Below are 24790 nucleotides of genomic sequence, written 5' to 3' on the forward strand. Positions count from 1 at the left end.
CAATTTGCATTCGGCTACTTATTTTTGGTAAAAAAAATCCCAATAAGCGTATTTTGATTGGTTTGTGCAAATCACGTCTACAAACTAGGGGAAAATTTGTCTTTTTTTCTTCTTTTTTTTTTACTAGTAATGGCGGCGATCTGCGATTTTTAGCGGGACTGTGACATTGCAGCGGACAGATCGGACCCCTAACTGACATTTTTGACACTTTTGGGGGGACTAGTGACATTACTACAGTAATCAGTGCTAAAAATATGCACTGTTACTGTAATAATGACACTGGCAGGGAAGGGGTTAACCCAGGGGTGATTAAAGGGTTAAGTGTGAGCCTTTGGGAGTGTTTTCTAACTAAGGGGGGACGGGCTTGTGGAATCAACACAGAGACCTGTGATCCTGTTTAGGAGGAACACAGGAGCTCTGTGTTCATTCCAGAGAGAATAACGGTCTGCCGTGTTTACAACAGCAGACTGTCGTTCTCTGTCAGCGGGGAGCGATCGCAGGTGCCTGGCGCCAATCGCGGCTCCCCTGCTTCCTAATGGGGGAGGGCGAGCGTGCCCCCAGGAGCGCTCCCGCGAACCGCCGTACAGCCTGCCGTAGTATATCTGCGGTGGGCGATCGGCAAGTGGTAATGTGTTGGTCACTTATTTAAAGTTCATGTAAATTTACTAGTAAACCTAACACTACCCTCTAAAATGCTGCAGTGCAAAGGTGGCTACATTGCTCCTCCATAGATACAGTGGACGACTGAGTACAGCTACCCTAAAACAGGAAGTGTTACTGACAGAATCACCAGATGGTCAAAGGACAAAAGCCTAACAAAATATAAACTGATGAAGCCAACACCTCTAAGGATTGGTAAGTGGCAATATACTCCATTTTTGTTTTAGAGTTTAGATCCGCATTAATGAATTATTTGTTGTGGTGTTTAGAGCAGCGTGTTTGGTAAGGTGTCTAGCATTATGTACACAGGCGTGAGTCATTTGTTACTTAGAATTATGTCACTAAAATTGAATGACCTTTTACCTTGTGGAAGTAAATGTCACTTATTTTCTAGGTGACAATGCTACCAATGCGTCACTCATGCAAAGAATGTCTGATATGCTTTCAAGATGGTTTGAAGAAGCAAGTGAGGTAGCTCAAAGCAACAGGAGAAGAGGAAGGACTCCAAATAGAGGTACATTCTTATGTAGTTCGTCTGTAGGTCCTTTTTTTTTTTTTTTTTTTTTTTTTTTTTTCCTAATTCCTTTTTTTTTAGATTTTTGTACAATACAAACTACAAGACAGAATTACAATAGGAAAAACTGGGGGGTATGTGTGTCAAGTTTCTTTTTTCATATATGCAATATTTGTATTTTACAAATCTTTATGACATGACAGCATCGGCCAATAGGCTTTTTACAACCCAAGATATGGAGAAATTAATACTTTTTACAACCCAAGATATGGAGAAACGAATAGTCTTAAAGAAAAGCCCTGAATCTACAAATGTTTATATTTATTTCATATATATACTGGACTTTGTGCCGGTTCACACTACCGCGGCACGACTTCGGGGGCGACCTGTGAAGCCGCGAGCACCGCGACTTCGGCGTGACTTGCACGGACTTCATAAAATGAATGTCTATGCAAGTCGCTCCAGGTCGCCCCGAAGTATTACAGGAACCTTTTTCTGAGTCGGAGCAACTTGTCGCTCCTATTAGAACGGTTCCTGTAGCACTGCATGGACCGCGACTTGTCAGGCTGACAAGTCGCCTGACAAGTCGTGGTAGTGTGAATGGACACTTAAGGCCCTGTTCACACCTGAGCGTATTTCAGCTTGTAAAACACTCATCTCTGAAGTCTCAAAATGCCCAACAAGCAAAATCCTATTCATTTCATATTGCCCCTGTTCACATCTAAGCATTTTGTCACCTGAAGCAAAATGTCTGAAGCTCAAAAAAGTACATGAGCTTCTTTTTTGGCAGATAAGTGTTTTTGTTACATGTCAATGCCTGCTTCCAAACACCTGCAAAAAACACCTTAAAAAAGCCCAAACAAAAACCGCCTGAAAACTATACGCTCAGGTGTGAATGGAGCCTAAGGGCCGGTTCACACTCATGCGAGTGCGGCGATCGCATGTAATATCGGAGCGCACTACTCCTTCATTACATGCGATCGGATGTGCGGTGCGAATTAAGCCATACACTTTGTATGGCTGAAATTCGCACTGCACCCGCACTAAAGACAAGACGCACATGACCCTTTTTTTCAGCCGTATCAGGATCGGATCGCACAGTGGTTCACACTTGTGCGATCCGATCCTGTGCGAACTGTCAGATCGCACTGCGATATGCGATCAAACTGGGGGTGTCGTTAACATTTAATTGACACCCCCTGCGTATCGCATATGGCAGTGTGAACTGCCAGATGTGTGTTTGCGATGCGGGAACATTATTCCACTTTGGGGGGGGGATAGCAAATAAAGAAAAAATATAGCGTATACAATTGCGACACAAGTCATATTGTAATTGGATGTTAAGAAATACCTTTCCTTTTTTACGCTGCAGTTGCTGTAATTTTCTCAAAATACAATGCAATATGGCTACCTGGAGGTGTTCTGTATACAGAATGTGTACTGACCATCTCCCCCCAGAAACCTAATTTCCTGCTTGTGTGATTGGCTCACTGATTTTCCCAGAAGTCTGCCTAAGATACAAGTCAGATATCTGGCATCCCCTGCACCTCAAATTTCATTTTTGGGGAGATACTCCCAATAAGAGCTTGTCTAAAGGGATGCAGACCCAGCAGCTTTCCTCATTAGAGCCCTGCAGCTGATTTATAAATATGAAACCACTGCCATTAGACTCTCTCGGCACAGAGGAACAAACAGGGATTTCTTCAGAAAAACAAAAGATAAAAATCTGCAACAAAGTTTTTATTAAAATCCTTGCAATGTACATAGATCACACAGAGGGGAATGTTTTTTCCCAACAAAAGTGGAGGTGCGCGTTAATGCAGTGAATGCATTAAGGTAAAAAATGTTTAGTAGCACTTTCATTAGGCAGAATCCATTTTACTGTTGCTACTGTTTATATAGGACTTTTCTGGCTGCAAGCCACTTTATTCCTCAGTGGAAGAAACTTACAGTGCAGACTGCAAAGTATTTCCCTCTCTGACTATTCAGAAACCTTTCCTTTCTCTTCACTACCTCAATATCTTTGTCAGGGCCCTCCAAGCCTTGTCCACTGACAAGGTATGACACTCAGTCTGAAAATTTATCAGATCAGCCTTCCTCTACATAAAGGTGCTTTCCCCAACTTTCCATGTTGGGGGGACAGTTGTTAAAGTGTTTCTAAACCCACAACCGTAAAATGAGTCTGTATATGATGTAAAAGCATGCTTGTTCTACTCATTGTGGAACCTAAGGGATTAATCCTCCGCATTGTATAAAAAGGCGGTTTAATCCAGTCTCTTTTGATCCTCCCTTCTTTTATTGTCCCCAATCCATCTGCTTATAGAACAGAGCCTTGGAGACACTCTGCACATGCTCCGTTAGGTGTGTAGTGCTAGAGTGCTTTTTTTTCTTATTTTATTTATTTTGGAAGGGTGTATGTTATTAGCACAGGGACAATCAGCACTGTCCAGACATAAAATCAGGGGTCATGCAGCCTCGTAGGACAGTCAGAGGAGAATGAAAACTCCTGCAAGCTTTAACCAGTGCTCAGCCAGGCACTAATAGAAGTCACAAGATTGCTAAATACCACTGATGAGAAAAGGTATTTAGCAGTTTATTGTTACTAAAATAAATCGCATTCCCATGTTCTGTGTACTGTGGGAGACCAGATATAGTGAATGCAGGGTCCTAGGTTTAGTAACACTTAACCTTTGAGAATACTTACACCACTTGCATATCTATCTAATGTTTGGGTTCCTGAGAACTGAAAACTGGCATTTTTCTCCTTGCCTCTTCCTGTGTTTCTCACCGCCAACATTTCTTTGTCTCCACACAAATGATTAGACCTTCATTGAGCCCTCTCAGGTCTCCCAGACAAGGTGTCATTGCCGCAGTTAATGTGGAAGAATGGTTTCCAAGATTTTAATCCAACTTTGGCATCATTCCCAGACCAAAAGGGGGCATCCAGTCCATCTTGGATCTCAAAGCTCTGAAGGTCCTTATTAGAGTCTAGAAATTTCACATTGCATACACCTGGCCTGTCATTTTCTTTTTTACCAGGGAGACATAGTTCTGGCTGTGAACATCAAGAACCTTTGCCTACATGTGCCAATTTTTTCAACCCATTGTTTTCTATGTTTTTCTGTGGGACTACTACCAGTTCATGGCCCTGCTCTCCAGTCTTTCTTCTGCACCTTGGATGGTAATTAAGGTGCTGGCCTCAATATTACCCTTGTTGAAAGGTTACGGTGGATCCTGAACCCCCAAAAATCATTGCTACTTAACTAACTCATTCTCTTCAGTGGCTCTCTGCTTCCACAGTTGTCCCACAGCTATAGAGTATATACAGAAAAACCTTGGATTGCGAGCATAGTTTGTTCTGGAAACATGCTTGTAATCCAAAGCACTCTTATATCAAAATGAATTTCCCCATAAGAAATAATGGAAACCCACATTATTCGTTCCACAATCATATATTCATAAGTCCTTCAGTTTATAGTCCATATAAAAAGATTATATCAATGTGATAGGTTGTGTAACCATAAAATGTCTATTCACAAATGGCAGTCTCCACAAGGGGATTAGAAGCAAAATCCAGCAGGAACCACAGTGTATAAAAAAAAAAGAGAGGTGCCATTAAGTGTAGAAATATGGTTCCATTTAATGAAGGTTCAACATTTAGTAACTCACATGGCTGATGATTAAAACAGGAACCTTCCAAGAATGCAGGCATCCAGGGTAAAGCGGTCCACATAGACCATCCTCCTCACTGCCGACTCTTACTGCTGTCCGTCTGTAGTCGTGACTGGGAAGACTACCCTGCAGTAGAGCAGTCTGAAAGCGAGGCTTAAAGCGATCATGGAGCCCAGTGTGGAAGGGATGATGTTGATCGCATTGTGGAGGATGGTCTATGTGGACAGTTTTACCCCGGATTCCTGCATACATAGATGTGTGCCTGTTTTAATCATCAACAATGTGAGTTGCTAGATGTACCTTCATTAAATGTACCCCACATTTCTACACTTAGAGGTGCCTCTCTTCTCTTTTATACTCCGTTGTGACATGACGCTACTTGTATATCAAGACATCGCTTGCTTATCGAGTCAAAATGTATTAAAAAAAATTTGCTTGTGTTGTAAATTGCTCTCAAACCAAGTTCCTCTCAATCCAAGGTTTTACTGTACTTGCATTGATCCAAGGTGGACCAATGCAACTATGAAATAATAATAAGCATGGGTAATCTGCATGGGCAAATTTCCCCAAATATGTTGTTTTTCTGTATGTATATTCTTATGTATTGTTTTTGTCATAATCTAAAAACCAATTTGGAGCTTTAATCCGCCTCCACATGAAATAGTGTTTGTGTATTCACAAATGTGACTCATTTTTTCTGTAAAGCACTACAAGGTAAGCAAGATCTGCAAAAACGAATAACAAAATGAACTACCATGGGGAACTTATATGCACAACTGTCATTATGTTGAGTTTTTGAAGAATGCAGTAGGTAACTATTAAATTTGTCTGTCACAGATCTCTTTTCAGCCCTTATAGGTTATTAGGTTATTCCTCTCACAATCAGGGAGAAACTCTATCTGTGAAAGGGGTCTTGTTTAAACAATGCTTGCTTGATTGTTTGATAGTAGTGTGTTAAGAGATTAATTTTTTATATTTTTTGTATAATAAAGTAGAGTCACAACCAGACACAACGGCTTCAGCAACTACAAATCCAACAGAATCACAGGCTGCTGAAGCAAGTTCAGGGATGGGCCATGATGAGAATGCACCTCCAAGAACAGATATTGGAGAAAGCCATGCCTTGCCATCTACTGATGAGGCTGCACATCAACAGAGTAGTTCTTCATCAGGCAGCTCTACTTCCCCTTCTGGTAAGAACATTGTATTTTTTATTGCTGCCATACACAGAAAGTAGAATATTTATCTGCTGATAAATATCCAGATAGTTTTACAATGTATTTTATCAATCTTTCGGTTTCCTGCTTGATATTTAGTGCCATGGTATATAATGGACAACCAGATCAGATGCTTTTTCCTAAATTGGTATCTGTAAAGCATAACTGTATCATTATATTAACTATTACAAAATTCACTCTCACCCCCACCTCAAACTAAAACTACACTAAACCACAAACCCGTAGACGGTCTGGGTTCAGGGCCACTCGTCCACACACCTGTCAAATTAAGCTGAGTGCCTGTGTCTATGCAGCTGCAGTGTCCCTATAGGCTTAAATAGGCTGCCTACACAACGCACCAGGTGGCTCCCCATAAACAAACAGCCAATTTACAGTGTACGGGCCTCAGCACCCATGTGAATGAGACCTTACGTAAGTTTGCAGCTTGTAAAGACTTCAAGGCGCAGGCGTTATCCCAAAACAACAGGAGAGAACTGGAGAGAGCCCAGGGAAGGGCAACACCGCTAAGAAGGGGACTGGAGGGCCTCCGTTATGAGGAACAGCTACAAATGTATTCTTCCTGGAGAATAGACACTTTAGAGGAGATATGATCGCATATTTGCAAATATCTCAATAGTGATTCTAGCATAGGGAGAAAACTATTCAATCTCAGGTCGCTTAAAAAGACACGTGGCTACTCAATGAAGTTGGAAGAGTAGTTGTTTAACTTTAAAGAAGAACCTCCCCCCACCCCAGGGATGCTGTGCTGGGATTGGTAATTCAATACCCCCCCCCCCTCCCAATTCTACTGTACTCAGCGTCACACAGGACATAAAGCAGAGCTGCTCCTACCTGCCCTTCCCACAGCCGAGATTGGATTCTTGTACAGAGAAAACCTCAATCTACACTGTGTGTAGCTGGCTTTTGCAGTTCTGACCTGTGAAATCCTCATATTGGAAATGTAGCAGAGCTGCAACAGCCAGATGCATTAAGGCTGTGTCGGTAAAAGAATCCAACCTCAGCTGTGTACAGTGTGGGAAAGAGCAGCTCTGCTGAGAGCCTTGCCAGCAGTAACCCCATCCTTTGCTTCACTGACCTCTTTCCTATTCCATACTGACCCCTTTTCTAGGCCCCGCTGTCCCCTTCCTATGCTCGTCTGATCCCATTCTCTACCCCATTGACCACATATGTAGCACTTGGATGAATCATGTCTCAGGGTCGAACCAGGGTTTCCACAGTTTATCGAATATCCTTACATATCGTCATTTCACATATGTAAATTTCTCTCTTACTATTTTCAGGTGTCCGGAAAACCTTGCTAAAAAGAATTCTACTTACAGTTTGTGTGATCACTAAATTGTACAATGGTTTATGACTAGGAATAAATATGGCATATCTAGAATATTTGACAACCTGGCAGAAAATTTTACACCCTCCCACTCAGTACAACATTTTTTTTTACGAATCTTAAAATTAATAACCAAAACAAAACACAGACAGTAAGAATTGTTATCCCCTAAAATTTACTGGTTACTGTGGAAGTGCCTCCATTCATTGGCAGTCATTGTAGGTAAAAGATCAATTCACCATTGCTCAAGGAACCCCTAGTAACCTCCAGAAGGAACCCTGGTGGAAAAAGGGTGCCATAGATGTTTGCTTGTCCACACAATACAGATGACAGGGATTTTATTTATGAAGAACAGCTATGCAATCTTTCTCAATTTTACTTTTATTGTTGTATTAATGGATCTGTTTCACAATCGCATTGATTTTGGGGGAAAAATGTGCTCCGGTTAGAAAACCATTTTTTGTTTCCATTTTTTTATTTTTTATTTATTGGCTCGGTTTCCAGCACTGATTCAGCACACGGATAAGAACAGCAGCTGTATGAGGGAACTTGTGTAACCATAGCAGCAGTTAAGTTCTCTTTTTTGCCTATAGGCTACCTCCCCATTTTCTTTGTTGCAACTATCCCTGTTTGTCTTGCAAAACTCTTCCTGAGCCCTGGGCTCCCTGTCCACTTATCTGAGCCTGAAAAGAAAACCAGAGATTATGGTACAGCATGGCAGAACGTATTTGTGTTGTGATATAAAAATACACAGATACATTTTACTTGCAGTTTGCATTCTTTCGACCTGCATTTGAAATGCTTTAAGCTGCTTTGGCATTTCCATAGTCTTGTATATGGAGAGAATCAGTACTGATGCAAATAAGAAAGTTGACACAGATCCTTGCATGGTAAGCTTTACTACACAGTGTCTTTTTATTTTAATGCTACTATGCAGATTTCTACTGAAAATGTGATAACTTAATCAAGGTTGTTTAGCACAGTTTTTAATTTGATCAAGCAAGTTAGAAGTAATGTAGCACAGCCCCTAGGCACGATCCTCTCTTCTAACCTCATATCAATTTTTGAGGAGCATATGTGCCCACTCCTGATTACTAGATTACACTAGTAGTATTAGGGGCAGGGTCTGGCAGCAGTAAGAGCTTTTGCAGAGAGTCACTGTGCAGTTGATGGATAAGCATGCCTAGGCAAAAAGAACCGCTTCAGAATGTGTATTGGCTGCCATTACTGACTTTCACCTCTAAATACTCTAAATATGCCTGTATGCCAGAGACCACTAGTATTATCATATGGGGATAACAATGGCTTCTTTCACAACAGGTTTTCTTTTTTTGGCTATCGCCACATTTGCATATTGATTTCAGTAGGTGGCAGAGGAGGTACTTTGTTATAAGAGGTTAAATTGCTAAGTAAAGGTGGCTGTAGATCGGTAGATATCTTTAGTACCTTAGATTAGGGGATGGAGAGAGATCTGTCTTTAAACAGGTCACCTCAGCACCAGTATTTGTCATAATCTTGACAGCAGTACACAAGTTGTAGTTTCTTTCCTCTATTTCATAGCAGTGAAAAGAGTTGGCTTTGCTGTTAGCAGTTTTCAACAAATTGAAAATCTATTCAGTGCAAGAGTTGCTCGAACTTGGGTCTACTTAGTCATTCAACAGCCATGCACATCGTGGAATATTTATTATGTACCCCTTTGTTACAAGCTAGCACTTTGAGATAGAATTGGTCTCTCCATGACTAGATGCATCTTTTAGGCTTCATTATGCTCAAAGTGTTCCTCTTTTTAGAAAAATATGGAGACTGCCATAGCTGACTGGTCCTTCTGAAATTTCTAGTTGATTGGCTTTCTTGGTGACCATCTGAAACAAGCATGTAGATTAGGAAATCTGACTTTCCTGATCTGATCCAGATCAGGGTATCAGAAAGTACTAATTCCTCGTACACACGCATCGATAGTTGACCGTGAATTTTCGGCCAGCGTCCGATCGGCCGATTTTCGGCTTGTTAGTATGATGCTTTCGACAACCGACTCCGACTTTTCGGCCGAACAAAATCTGGTGTGCAGGCTATAAAATTTTTGTTGGCCGTCAACACAACGGCCGATTGTTCGTCAGTCAGTACAGATTTCGGTAGACAAAAATCTGATGAGCAAGACTGGGCATGCTCAGAGAAGAAAAAACACACGGAAAGTAAACCAGAACATGACATCACTTCTGAAGTTGGTTTTTGTTGGCCGAGAAAATTCGTGTGCTGGACAAAAGACGGCCGATCGGTCGGCCGATAATCGTTGCGTGTGTATGCATTAAGCCTTAGAGTCTGCTGTGGCCACTCAGCTAACACGTTTAGGTAGGAGATCAGTAATCTTAGTCTTCATTTCCTATATAACAGTAGTTCTCTCTATAATAAGTAGGTCTCTTCATTCTGTAGAATCATGTTGAAGAAACATACAAATATTGTGGGAGGAATTTACTAAAATCAAGCAGACATTTTCAGGAACAGCTGCACATAGCAACCAATCCGCATCTAACTTCAGCTTGTTCAGCTTTAAAACCGAAAGCTAGAAGCTGATTGGTTGCCATGCACAACTACTTCAGATTCTGACTTCTCCAGGTTTCATTTATTATTCGTTTTCTTTAACCATAGTCTTTATGCATTTTTGTACTTAATTAAGTTGATTTACTAAAGACCAATAATCTGTGTGCTGCAAGTGCAGTTGCTCTAGGTCTGACGGTAAGATCTAAAATGAGGGGAAGCTCTGCTGATTTCTATCATCCAATTATGTGCAAGCAAAATGTTTTTTTATTTTCCTTGCATGTGACTGGGTATTCTTTGAAAAGTGAAGCTTTACCTCATTTACTAAGCTCAGGAGCAACTGCTGTTACAATGCACAGTATATTTGCTGTTAGTAAATCAACCCCAATATGTAACGTACATATTTCTCTCAATTTAGGTTCATTTTAGTGCACTAACCCATTTTTGCATCAATTGTCATGTGTTTAAAATGACGTGTAACAGTTAACATGCGTTGCCTACAAAACATTCTGACCAAAGATGCATGTACTTGTTTCCATTTACAATGCAGGTAAAAGCATGAAGCTGTTTGACATGTAAATTGCACTATTTCTTACCATCGCACATATTATGCTTCTCTGCACAATAAGGGAAGAGTGTGAGATGTGCTATTTCTTGGAAATGTGATTAAAGTATTGTAATCGTAGTCTATGACCTGGGCTTTGAGCAGAGTTGTAAACCTCAGCAATGGAATTGAGGTACATTTTTCCCACTTTTGTATTAACTAAGTAGCCAATAGCTGGGATCTGATTGTTTTAGACTGCTGCATTGCTTTTCTGTAAACTGGGCAACTTGATAAACTCACTGTACTAGATCTATATAGAAGCAGCATTGAACACCCTAGAACAGGATTACAGAATATCTCCCCCTCTTCTCTTCCTTTTATAGGGGGGAAATGTTCTGTAGTTCAAAGAAAATAACTGACAAGGCTGATAACAACATTGTTTCAGATTTGAATGCCCAGGAAAGTACAAGGATTCTGTGTTTCTGTTGGGATTAACAATAAACAGATAGAAATGAAAATACTGCGCTACCAATTAAAACAAAAAGCTGCTTGCACTAATCACCATACAACAAAGTGACCAAAAACATAAAAATGTGCAGCGCTAAAAGTAAAAATATACTTGAACATATATAACCTGTGACATGAATAATGTGTAGCCAATCGTAAACCAATATAAAAAGAAATGTCCAACTGGAATAAGAGTCCCAAGTGAATGAAGTGATAAAAAAATCCAACATAAGTGACGTGATCAGTGTGCAGCAAATCCCAACACCGACAAGGAGTAATTGTTTTTTTCTGTTGGGATTAACAGGATTTTTCCTGTGCTTGCAGAAAAATGTACTTGGCCTGAAAAAAATTAAATGCACCATGTCTAAGGACTGGTGTGCTAAAAGTTATTACATTTTTGGTCTGGCGTTTAGAAACCGTATGCCTTCATTTGGAACTACCTTTTCGTTTATAAAATGACGTATGAAGAATAAACGCACGTTTCCCAGGGGACATGCAATAAGGCAATATGCAAATCATATATAGCTTTAATAAAAAACAAAATACTTCAGCTTTATTCAAAATATTTAAAATATATTTTAAAATGTCATAATGACTAGCATGTTTGTTTATGTACAATATAGCATTAATGACAAGATACCCCATTGTCCACAGGCAAGATTTTTATTACTACACTCTCCTTTGTTTGGCTCATCCACACTGTTCCTAGACCATGAACGAGCTGATGCATTTCAGTAAATCCCTCCTAAATGCCTAAATGGTATATAGGGTATGCCATGTATTTCATATTGTTCACAAAGTAAAGAAACCAGCCAAAATTTTAAATTGAATCACAATTGCCTTGCCACCATTCATAAACACGGACAAGCTGAACCCCCCCCTCAGGGGAACAGCATGCATCGGTTAAGGCCACAGGAAGGGCATCCCAGTTAAGATGCCCAGCTTTACGTATGTACTCAAGTGTTCCAAAGAGTTGCAAAATTTTTCTATTATCAAAGGTAAACTGTCCAAAAATAGTTGTTTTTTTTAATGAGTATCAGCATCAGTGTCAATGTGTTTTAACCACTTAAGCCCCGGAAGATTTTAACCCCTTCCTCACCAGGGGGTTTTTTGCGATTTTTTTTTTTTTTTTACTGAGTGACTTTAACGGACAATTGCGCGGTCATGCGACGCTGTACCTAAACAAATTTGACGTCCTTTTTTTCCCACAAACAGAGCTTTATTTTGGTGGTATTTGATCACCTGTGCGATTATTTGATCATGCGCTATAAACAAAAAAAAAGCGTCAATTTTGCAAAAATAACAATATTTTTCACATTTTTTTTTTATATGAGATTCCCCCCCAAAAAAATGTTAAAATCAAAATTTTTTTAACATTTTTCGGCCAATTTGTTTTATGCTACATATGTTTGGTAAAAAAAATCGCAAAAAGCGTATTTTGATTGGTATGCGCAAAAGCTATCGCGATTAGGGAAAGATTTTTGTCATTTTTGGTGTTTTTTTTTTTTTTTTTTTTTAACGAGTAATGGCGGCGATCTGCGATTTTTTTTTTTTTTTTTTTTTTGCGGGACTGCGACATTGCGGCGGACAGATCGGACCCTTGCCTGACATTTTTGACACTTTTGGGGGTACCAGTGGCATTACTACAGTAATCAGTGCTATACATATGCACTGTTACTGTAAAAATGACACTGGCAGGGAAGGGGTTAAGTGTGTCCTAGGGGCGTGTTTCTAACTGATGGGACATGGCTACTACTGTAAAACAGAGATCAACGGTCCTACATAGTAGAACTGTCTGATCTCCATTTTTACACAGGGGAGAATGACAGGCGGCTTGTTTACATTAGCCGCCTGCCTTTCTCCCTTCCCGGCGAACGATCGCGAGTGACCGGCGGACATCGGGTCCGCCGGTCACACGCACTGACTTGTCAGTGAATGAGCCGGGGCGGGCGCGCGCCCGCTATTGGCTCACAAGCCGGTGACAGGCTAGTGACGTACCGGTACGTCACTTAGCCTGGCCGGGGCTGACCGCCGCAGTATATGTACTTGCAGCGGTCGGCAAGTGGTTAAGTAGGCTAAAAAAAGGCAAATTGTGCATAATTGTTTCTGTGTCCTACTAGGGATACAAACAACAAATACCACACACTTAGTTGGTATTGCTGTAATTGTCAGGAGCAGGGGAATTTATTAATTTTTCTTTAATTTTTTAATCCTAGCTAAAATATGCTGACCCTGACCTTTTTGACCCTGACACAAACCTAGATCAAACCTTTTTTTCACACACTTGTTTCTTTACTTTACGTTTTTCTCCCCTAGCAAGGAGAAAGATACAGAGGAGTAAAAAAAAAACAAAAAAACATAGGGGCGGGCTGCACAGTGACTGATCACTGTGATAGCCAATTGGAGACTATCACAGCGACCATCGGATCAGGAAGGGGGGGCTCCTGATTACCAATCATTAGTATGATACCCAGGTCTCTGTGCTGAAAGTACGCTGTGGGGCGCGAACACATGTACGCATATATGCGGCCTCATGGGAAAAAAAACAACTTTAGCGAGGCCGCGCATATGTGTACAGGTGGCAGCAAGGTATTAAGGTATCTACTCAAAAGAAAAACCTATAATTTTATCATTTTACAAAACTCTGGTTCTGGTCACTAGTCTTCAAAGAGGATTTGCTGAAACTGGAGAGAGTCCAGGGAAGGGCAACAAAGCTAAGAAGGGGGCTGGAATGCTACAAATTTATTCTTCCTGGAGAATAGACACTTTAGAGGAGATATTATTGCTATTTGCAAATATCTCAATGGAGATTCTAGCATAGGGAGAAAACTATTCAGTCTCAGGTCACTTAACCACTTTGCCACTGAGTACCGTAGTACTACTGCGGCAAAGTGGCTCGTTATCGTCTGACGACGTAGACCTACGTCGTCAGACACTCCCCCTTGTGGGCGGCGCCGCCGGAGGCTCGCTCCCGCTGTATTCAGTCACAGCGGGAGTCGGGCCAGGGGAGGAGCAGCGGCGATCGCCGCTGCTCTGCCCCGATCGTCGGGGATCTAGTGTGGAGATCCGCCCGCCTGTGTAAACACAAGCGGGCGGATCTCCCAAGTGACAGGGAGTGACAGATCGGAGTGTTCAGCATAGCTGAACACTCCGATCTGTCCCTGGCTCACACAGTCACCTCCCCCCCCCCACACGTCAGTAAGCACCAGGCATACCTTAACCCCTCCCTCTCCAATAAAATTAACCCCTTCCCTGCCAGTGTCATTTTTACAGTAACAGTGCATATATATAGCACTGATTACTGCAGTAATGTCACTGGTACCCCCAAAAGTGTCAAAAATGTCAGTCAAGGGTCCGATCTGTCCGCCGCAATGTTGCAGTCCCGCAAAAAAAATCGCAGATCGCCGCCATTAAGCGTTAAAAAAAAACACCAAAAATGACAGAAATCTTTCCCTTAGTTAGTAAACGCAATAACTTTTGCGCAAACCAATCAAAATACGCTTTTTGTGAATTTTTTTACCAAACATAGGTAGCAGAAAACAAATTGGCCAAAAATTTAAAAAAATTTTGATTTTTACATTTTTTGGGGGGAATTTCATATAAAAAAATGTGAAAAATATTGTTGTTTTTTCAAAATTTACGCTCTTTTTTTGTTTATAGCGCAAAAAGTAAAAATCGCACAGGTGATCAAATACCACCAAAAGAAAGCTCTGTTTGTGGAAAAAAAAAGAACGTAAATTTCGTTTGGGTATGGCGTCGCACGACCGCGCAATTGTCAGTTAAAGTCGCACAGCGCCGAATCGCAAAAAGTGGCCCAGACGTAAGACAGCAAAATGCTCTAGTGGTAAAGTGGTTAAGAAGACACGTGGCTACTCAATGAAGTTTGAAGAGAAGTTTAACTTAAAACTGTGTAAGGTGCTCTTTACTGTTAGAGCAGTAAGGATGTGGAACTCCCTTCTACAGTTGGTTGTGTCAGCGAGGAGTGTTGTAAATTTAAAAAAAAAACTTTTAGATGGGCATCTTAGCGAACGAACAGCGATATGGGAAAAGGTAGTGACACACATACATATACACATACACCTGGATGGAGTGGTGCCTTTTAGTCAACCTTACCAAGTCTTTAACTATATGTAACCATGTATGTTGAGTTGGCAGGGCAGATCGTGTATTTTGATATATTGTGCATGGCCATTAAAATCAATTGCATCAGTAATCAAGAATGTCTCCCAAATCTGTTACTGTATACTACCCCATTCAGACTTCAAAGTGTCCTTGAGGCAGTAGCCATTGTACTTAACCTACCTGCTGGCTACTAGATTAGACTACCAGTTTATGAATTTCACATTGGTTTGCACAATGGGTGACTATGAAAAATAGCTTTTTGATAAAATGTAGTTAAACATATAAAGTGATTACTGCTGTGTCCCTATTGGAAAAATGTCCTTTCACTTCCTGTTCTGATGACACATTTATGTTCGGTTATGTGGCAGACTCTGCATAACTGCCATAAAGCAAATCTCCCCAGTAAGACAGAAGTAATAAAAACTGGACTGTGATCTCTTCCTTCCAGGATCCAAAACTAGAATAACCATTTTGGCTGTCGTAAAAGGACACTGCTTAATTTTAATTTTTGACTAGATTGGCTATATAGGAATAATTAGTACTGATACAATGTGTTTTATCTCATTGGGGTAGTGCTACAATTGTTTCTTTTCCACCCTTGACTGCGCAGAGAAGCCTTTTTTCGTAGGTTCTTTTAGTAAGGCAGTTTCATTGTGTAGCAGTTTGATGTATTCTGGTCCCTTTTTCATTTAGAGAGAGACTGCTAATTTATTTGGTGGAGAGGGATCGGGTGAGGTACCAATCCATGCATTGCAGTGGAGTTGGTGTGTACTGCATACCAGCATGTCAATGTTGAAATGAGGCTGTAGGAAACTGCAGAGGGTGCTGAGTCCTGAAGAAAATGCTGCAGAAGGAAGAGATCAACTAATCGCAACATGGCTTCAACCAAAATCCCATTTCTAGATTTTGGTTATTTGAGGTACAACAAACGGAGTCCAGAATCATGTTTTTTCCAGGTGGGGTGTTTTGGTCCCTCTTTTACTCTTAATTTGGCCATACTGGCCATACAAGCAAGACATTCATTATTGCTGGCTATATTTTTATTTAGGTTCACATGATTTAATTTTTGTTCTGACGCGCTTTACCCCCCCCCCCCCCCTCCACACCATTTTTCTTTTTTGTGGGGTAAGATATGCCTCATGTCAATGCAGTCTTGATTAAGAGAGAAGATTTTTTTTGCGGATATGGTTATGCAATGGATGTAAAAAGTCTACTTTTTATATCCATTGTAAAATGTCAGGTTTCTGTGATGTAAAAAATGAGACACAGAAAAGTAATTTCAGAAGTTTTTCCACCTTTTTAATGTAACCTATAAACTGTACAACTCAATTGATAAATAAACTGAAATCTTTGGGGGGGGGGGGGGGGAAATAAAAAACGAATGTGGTTGCATAAGTGTGCACACCCTCCTATAACTGGCGATGTAGCTGTGTTCAGAATTAGACAATCACATTCAAACTCATGTTAAATAGGAGTCAGTACACACCTGCCTTCATTTAAAGGGCCTCTGAATAACCCCAAATAAAGTTCAGCTGTTCTAGTAGGTCTTTCTTGACATTTTCTTAGTCGCATTGTACAGCAAAAGCCATGGTCCGCAGAGAGCTTCCAAAGCATCAGAAGGATTTCATTATTACAAATATCTGTCAGGAGAAGGGTGCAGAAGTATTTCCAAAGCATTAGATATACCATAGAACACAGTAAAGACAGCCATCATCAAGTGGAGAAAATATGGCACAACAGTGAAATTACCAAGGACTGGACGTTCCCTCCCAAAATTGATGAAAAGAGGAGAAGAAAACTGGTCTGGGATGCTGCCAAGAGGCCTACAGCAACATTAAAGGAGCTGCAGGAATATCTGGCAAGTACTGGCTGTGTGATAATCTCCCGTATTCTTCATATGTCTGAGCTATGGGGTAGAATGGCAAGATGGAAGCCTTTTCTTACGAAGAAAAACATCCAAGCCCGGCTAAAGTTTGTAAAAACACATCTGAAGTCTCCCAAAAGCATGTGGGAAAATGTGGTCTGGTCTGATAAATCCAAGGTTGAGCATTTTGACTATAATTCCAAAAGATATTTTTGGTGCAAAAACAACACTGCACATCACCAAAAGAACACCATACCCACCGTGAAGCATGATGGTGGCAGCATGCTTTGGGGCTGTTTTTCTTCATCTGGAACAGGGTCTTAGTCAAGGTAGAGGAAATTATGAACAGTTCCAAATACCAGTCAATATTGGCACAAAACCTTCAGGCTTCTGCTTGAAAGCTGAACATGAAGAGGAACTTGATCTTTCAGCATGACAACGACCCAAAGCATACATCCAAATCCACAAATAAATGACTTCACCAGAAGAAGATTAAAGTTTTGGAATGGCACAGCCAGGGCCCAGACCTGAATCCGATTGAAAATCTGTGGGGTGATCTGAAGAGAGCTGTGCACATGAGATGCCCTCGCAATCTGACAGATTTGGAGTGTTTTTGCAAAGCAGAGTGGGCAAATATTGCCAAGTCAAGATGTTCCATGCTGATAGACACATACCCAAAAAGACTGAGTGCTGTAATAAAATCAAAAGGTGCATCAACAAAGTATTAGTTTAAGGGTGTGAACACTTATGCAAACATATTATTATTTTAGTTTTTTATTTTTACTTCCCTCCACCTAAAAGATTTCAGTTTGTTTTTCAATTGAATTGTACAGTTTATAGATCACATTAAAGGTGGAAAAAGTTCTGAAGTGATTTATCTTTGTCCCATTTTTTTTTTTTTTTATATCACAGAAAACTGAAATTTTAACGGGTGTGTAGACTTTTTATAGCTACTGTATATGGGGCTCGTCCATCAGTGGTTAATTGTGTCCACATTGATGAGTGTTACCCGTATTACATATGAGAAATAGATCATTTCATAGGGTGGAAGACAAATGGATAGCCCCTATCTTCAGTAAGAAAGTGTTTACTTGTATACTTTCTCTTTTTCTGTGCATCCTTTTTTTTATGTGGCCAATAGATGGGAGGAGAGACTGAAATACCCCCATCTGTTTATACCACTTGGTGTTGGTGAGTAGACCCTGAGTTTATATATCCACTAAACAGCTTGGAGCCTTTACATTGAATGTAGGAGGAGATTATAAACCTCATATTGTCTATATGTATATATCAAGAGACGTTTCACCATTTAATTTGGTAGATGTTAATATTACCACATAGAGAGACAACGTTGATTCCTATATAATGGCATTGACCTCATCCTATAGGTATACCTGTTATGCTCAATTACATACATACCTTTTATGATTTAGAGTAAAGGTTAAGTGGCCTTTTGGTGCGTAGGGAAGCACACCCTTGTCCCATTTTTGCTTTGTTTAGAGAAATGTAAAGTCTTAGACACAGTGGGGTGGATTTCCTAAAGGCAAATGGACTGTGCCGTTTTCAAATGCAGTCGCTCCAGAGCTTAGTAAATGAGATAAGTCTTCACTTTGCAAAGAATACCCGATCACATGCAAGGGAAAAAAACGCATTTGTACTTGAATGTGATTGGATGATGGAAGTCAGCCGAGCCTCCTCTCATTTACTAAGCTCTGGAGCAACTGTACTTGCAAAGTGCACAGTCTGTTTGCCTTTTAGCAAATCCATCCATTATGTTTCAAACATCCGCTTGATGTAAACAATGATATCCATGTATGATAAGGTTTAAAAAAACATATTCTCTGTTTATAACTTGTAAACATGTATGTTCATGGAGGCAGCCTTTCTGCTTATTCCATACTCGGTCACTGCTTCCTGCTTTGAAATTCTACACAGTGGTTATGCTTTTACTGCTCCTTCTCACAATTCAAGTCTGTAGTTGACCTGCTCTTTAAAAACAATGCACTTTGTGGGGCTGATACCACAACAGTAGTTAGTCTTACTAAACCCACAACAGTAAAATCAGTCTGTATATGCAGTAAAGCATGCTTGTTATACTCACTGTGGAAACTTAAGAGATTAATCCTCTGCGTAAAAAGCTGTTTGATCATGCCTTCTCTGATCCTCCTCTTATTTTACTGTTCCCAATCCATCTCCTGATAGTACAGAGCCTTGGGGGCACTCTGCACATGCTCAGTTTTGCTAGAGAGTTTTTTTGGGAACGTGTATGTGATCAGCTCTGTTCAGACAAAGAGGGTCAGGAGTCATGCTGCCTCATAGGACAAATCGAGTTGAATGAAAACTCCCCCTACAAACTTTAACCAGTGCTCAGCCAGACACTGATAGAAGTCACAAGACTGCTATAACTGCTGATGACAAATGGTAATTTGCAGTTTATTTTTACAAAAGGTATTAAAGTGTAATTAACCCCCTCTATACTTCACAGCCAAGAAAGCTACTTCTGTTTTTATCTGCAACTGCCATGTTGCTGCACATGTTATCAGTTTTGACACCAGCCATTTGATGGTTTGCCAGTTTGGTGGACCACCCAAGCAAATGTGACAGCAATCCCAGCATTCCAGGAGTGTAACTGTTTTTTTTTTTTTTTTAACCATTAGATCCAAGGGTTTAGTTCCATTTTATAATTTTCTGCTGTTCAGGGTTCTGGGCTTCAGCAAAATGGCCACCTCCAACAAGAAGTAACAGGAGCAATATTGGAGGCAATTATTAATGTGGAATGTATGTTCCTTAAGAACATTATTTTTTTTTTTTTAATCAAAGTTATTAATGGGTAGAGTAAAAGGCATAGCTCACCCACGTGGTCAATCAACCTTCATGTAATAACAAAAATATGGAGGAAAAAGCATGTAACATTTGACGGTCACCTTACTTTGTTAAATGCTTACTAGAAATACACTGTTTTTTTCCCTTTCATACTAAGTCAATTTTAACCCTTTCATGACCAGACATCATTGAAACCTAGATGCCCAGACCACATAAAGCAAACTCTGTATGCTTCATTTAACTATTGCACCCCTTCAGCTGTTGTTGTGCCTCTCTCTGTGTAAGGCACAATGGCAGATGAGCGGGTAGGTTTATTTTGTAATCTTATCCATTTTATGATGTTTACATGATCAGGAACCAATCGTTGTGGTTTTGGATAGTGTTAAACCAGTGATGGCATGGTCTTAGAACTAACAGTCCGCACTGCTTCAGGCTCTAATAAAAATAATTCAATACAGATTGTGGGCAGTTAAGGTTAAGTCATTAAGGTAATGATCTTTGATGTTCTTGTTGCTCTGACCAGGGCCAGGACAAGGGTGGGCAGGGGGGGGTGGCTGCCCTGGGCGCAATGGGTTATTGCAGGGATGGGGGTGCCCTGACCCTAACCATAAGGTAAGGAGGGGGCGCAGTTTGATATATTTGCCCTGGGCGCTGGATGACCTTGTCACAGCACTGTCTCTGACTGAATGTAGAGTTCAGTTAATCTATTGTTAGTCCATTTTTATAAGCATAAAGATATATGCTTCACTCATTTTGATTTCAGTACAAACTATGCATATTCAGATCTTTTCCTGTAAGCCATTGGTTTGCCGTCAAGTGCCACTGTTACACCTGAATTCCAGCTGTTGTGATCGGCAAAGCTCTGGCACTTCATTATTTTAATAGGTTCTTATACCCCTTCTTCTGCTACACATGCTGGCATTGAGCATTTGTATAAACGGGTGTCAAGAAAAGTGGATTGTCATTTAAAAGTGCCCAAATTTTAAATTTTGTTCCAGCTAGCTGAAATATCACTCTTGTTTCAGATTCTACTTCTGTGATTAGCAAACAGCTTGGATCCATGTCAATTGATGAAGGACTTGGTGCGTGGTATACAAAAGTAGCAGTATAGTATATGTGTGGTTTTGGATAAAAATGAGTGTTGCTTTAGTTTGTAGATTTCAGCTTTACAGTGTTTTAAGTATGGTTTTACTACTTCACATAACCAACTAGAACTATGTGTTTTGTTGCTTTTATGGCTGCAGTTATTGTTTGGGACATAAAAAAAATGTATCAAATTGTTTAATGGCATTGTCAAAAAAGGCTTACTAATGTCTATTTTACCCACATTTTTGTCCTTAAAGAAATGTTTGACAGTTTGCTATAAAGTTTGAAGATGTCTGGTTACATTACTGGAAAACATTACCAAAAAATATTCTAATCAACTTTCTAAACTGTTTTTTCAAACATAAACTGCTGCTTTTTGGCATTCTTTTTTATTAGGTTGCCAAATGTATGCCTGTAGTTATTGACTGCATATTGTTTATGCATAACATTGTGTCACTAATGCACCAGAGCTAAGCATGCCTTGTCAAAGTATGCTTCGGGAGTTGTGTCAATATGTGCCATCAGATGTAATGTCTTGTGTAAATTTTCTGTTTGTACCTCAAAAAACTAACAAACAAAAAGTGGAGTCCCTTATTTCACAAGGGTCACTTACTATAGGTGAAAAACAACCCTAAATGGGAATGCATTATGCAGTTATACCTGTGTATTGTGCATCTTTAATGGGCGGTTCCTCTGCTTCTGTTACAAAATGTTATAACCCCAATTAATGTAGTAAACAAAAGTAAGTGACTTTATCCTCAGTCAAAAAGGACACTTTTAAGGAACAGTTTTGAGGCTCGTTGGCTAAATTTTTCTGAAATGCCATGTGTTGGGCAGATGCTTTTGTGTTTTTTAGGCACAGATTGGTATGTGTATGAAATACAACAATAAAATAGGTGTCGGGGTGGCAGGGACCATCTATCAAACAACTCAACAAAGCTTTATTATTCCAAAGTTCAAAACCAAAACCTCTGCACAGGTCATATACTATTGCACCTCCCATATTGTATGTACAAACAATGTCATATATCCATACATAATGCACAAGACTGCATATTACTCTCCATTATTACAGATATAATGCTCCATGCTTCTTGTGGAAAATATATCATGTCTATATGCCCGGGGAGTTTCTAGCCTTGCTCTTTCGCAGAGGCACTTCAATGGATCTTCATGATGAAAATGAAAAAGAAATATGCAACCTAATAGATTTCTATATAAAGATGTCCCATTATAATGTATAATACCACTTACAAAATGGTGTAATACATGAATAACACACAGGCATTATGAGAAAACAGCCTACAATTTTAAATTTAAAAACATCACACTCCATGCAAACCCAACACGGCTTAGGCCAAGGAGAGAAAAGATGAATGAAAGAAAGAGGGATAGTGGCGCTGCCTAAAAATATGCAAAATATATAATGTAACGAAAATCTAGATAATAAAGTGGCTGGTGCATATAATAATATAATGTGGTGATATCAAACAATATATCAATCCAAAATGCAATCAACTGTAAAAACTTGCTAACAGTGCATGATAAACCACAAAGTGCAATTTTTAAGGTGCTGGCTGTACAGGTTATAAAGTGACTGGTGCTTGCAAGAAAATTATATATCATGCGGCGAATAAATTAGAATAACCAGCAAAAGTATTATGTGCAATAAAGTGCTTAAAAAAGTGCTTCAGTGAATAAAAAGCCCCTCCCTACCATATATTATGGTATGAGGGTGATATATAAAGTGCCAATAGTGAATGGCATTCAATATGCACACAGAGGACAGTCCGGTGAAAATAAACAGTCTTTATATCACGTGCAATAATCACAAGCAGGTGTGGAGAGTTCAAGATCCATATAGGTGACCACAATCTGGTAATGCTATATGAGGAGTGACCCCGTGGTGGACAGTGAGGTATTGGGTGACCCTTCTGGTAAGAGGACACACTTACCAGAGACACCCACCCCACACAGGGGTATAGGGCGGGTGTAGGTATATATCCAGCGATCCCTCGAATCCGATTGGTCCTGGGCAGGGACGTCCTATCGGAAGCCTAGCTGGTCCTAGTGTGAGGTATCCCCTATGGTGTACTTGGGTCCTAACAGGCTCTTAATGGTAGATGGGTCCAAGGTGTTCACCGGTGTCACTCCAGAGTGTGTACCAGGGAGTAATGATAAACAAGGGACATAGCGTAATTCCGCATAGAATTCTATTAAATGCAGTAAAGAGAGGTACTCACAATCGGTAGGATTGCTAAGGAGAGAAAAGGAAAGCATTACTCAGCTGCAGAGATCCCAGAGGCGTTGGAAAAAAATTATCCGAACAATACACACAAAAAAATAAAAAGATACACAAAGACAAAATCAAATTTAAAAAACCCAATTGAATTAAACCAACCTTAACAAAAGATGACGGGAACTAATTAGGGACATGGCCGCCCATCACACAGAGGAGCCAGTAGTGACAGCCATGCTGTAAGAGGGGCCCCTAAAAGCCCCCAACCAGGAAGGGGAGGCTCCCAGTGAATACCGCATCATCATAAAGATGTGGTCCACCAGCCAGATCGACCCTCCCCATACAACTGAAACACCTGGGAAACTGGGATCAGCACCACCAATGGATCCCCCACTGTGCATGTCCCCGACAGCACCCAAGGCCAAAATGGCTGTGGTAACATCAGTCACAAGTGTGGCAGTGGCATGTAGTGGCCATCTTGGAACTCATGATTGTGTTCCAGGGAGCTGGAGTAGGAATGTGCACGAATGGGGGGCCTGGAACACGATTCCCTGCAAACCACAGCAGGGGGCCACCTTGAACAAAAATACCACCAAAAGGAGGTATGCCTCAAACCCCCAGCAAAGCCGGAAGACTACTCGTACCAAGCAGTGTATGTTACCCACACCAGCAGGGAAACCTAAATGACACAAACAAAATGTATATCAAAACGAAAACATGCAAAATATATTATTGACCCAAAACAGAATAAATCAAAACCTTAACTTCACAATAAAATACATAGACCTAGAAATCAAAAAACAAAGATTTGGTACAGGAATCCCAATCAAATGTGCATCAATAAGCCTCAGCCACAGTGGAAAAATCTGTTTTGCTGGAAACTCACAGCCTCATTAAGTTCCAGGGCATCAGTTGCTTTTAACTTATGGATCCACCAAAACTCTTTGTAGTTACGCCCAGGGCTTTTTTTTCTCAGAGCGAAGGTGCAGGAGCTCGCCCTCCTCCCCTAGGTCTCGCTAATCTCTGCCCCCTGCCCATTCCATAGAATCTCCCCTTGTCTCCACCCCTACACACCCCCTAGCGTTGCCCCCTTTAAAAAACAGGGAACCGAGTATAATTTAGGGGGGTATTACCATTTACAAGCATACCTGTAGTACTTGCATATAGGAGCGTATACGTACACGGTATATGCCCCTAATGCAACCGGTGATCAGGACATACGTCCCTGTAAACATGGGGATGTGCGTCAATATATACATACAGCCACTGTCTATTTCAACTTGCTATTGACTTCTACTGGCAGCTAGCTATACACAAGACCTGCGACTCCCGGGGACCAAAACAAGCCCAGTGTTTACACTATACAGTAGAGATTAGCTGCATGTTCAGACATGAGTTCAAACCCACCTGAGCTATCCTGCTAGGAAGCTGCCACTGCAGACTGCCAATTATAGGTGGCAGAGACATTCCCTGCCCTGAAACCACACACATCCACACCCCTTGTAAACATGTGGCTGTGGGGAATGCCTCTGCCCCTTATGATTGGCTGTTGACTGACCGCTTCCTGGCAGGATACCTCAAGCAGATTTGGACTTGTATCCGAACACACATGAGCTCATCCCTACTGTACAGCTTTAAGTACCCATGTTCATGAGCCCC

The 24790-nt window shown here is 40.6% G+C and overlaps 1 protein-coding gene across 6 annotated transcripts in view; it reads left to right on the forward strand.

Annotated features, from left to right (window-relative positions):
* Positions 1-24790, forward strand: part of DCAF6 (DDB1 and CUL4 associated factor 6) — a 178133-nt gene that overhangs the window by 77446 nt on the left and 75897 nt on the right. For 4 of the 6 annotated variants that reach the window (XM_082244794.1, XM_082244798.1, XM_082244795.1 and 1 more), the window contains exons 10-12: positions 1055-1174; positions 5839-6039; positions 20832-20888. In XM_082244794.1, the coding sequence (XP_082100920.1) occupies positions 1055-1174; positions 5839-6039; positions 20832-20888 (378 nt within the window). The remainder of the gene's footprint in view (positions 1-1054; positions 1175-5838; positions 6040-20831; positions 20889-24790) is intronic. The other 2 variants (XM_082244797.1, XM_082244799.1) reach the window with 2 other exon arrangements.

The sequence above is a fragment of the Pelophylax lessonae genome, assembly GCF_965119305.1.
Source record: "Pelophylax lessonae genome assembly, chromosome: 2".
In the NCBI taxonomy this organism is placed as follows: Eukaryota; Metazoa; Chordata; class Amphibia; order Anura; family Ranidae; genus Pelophylax; species Pelophylax lessonae.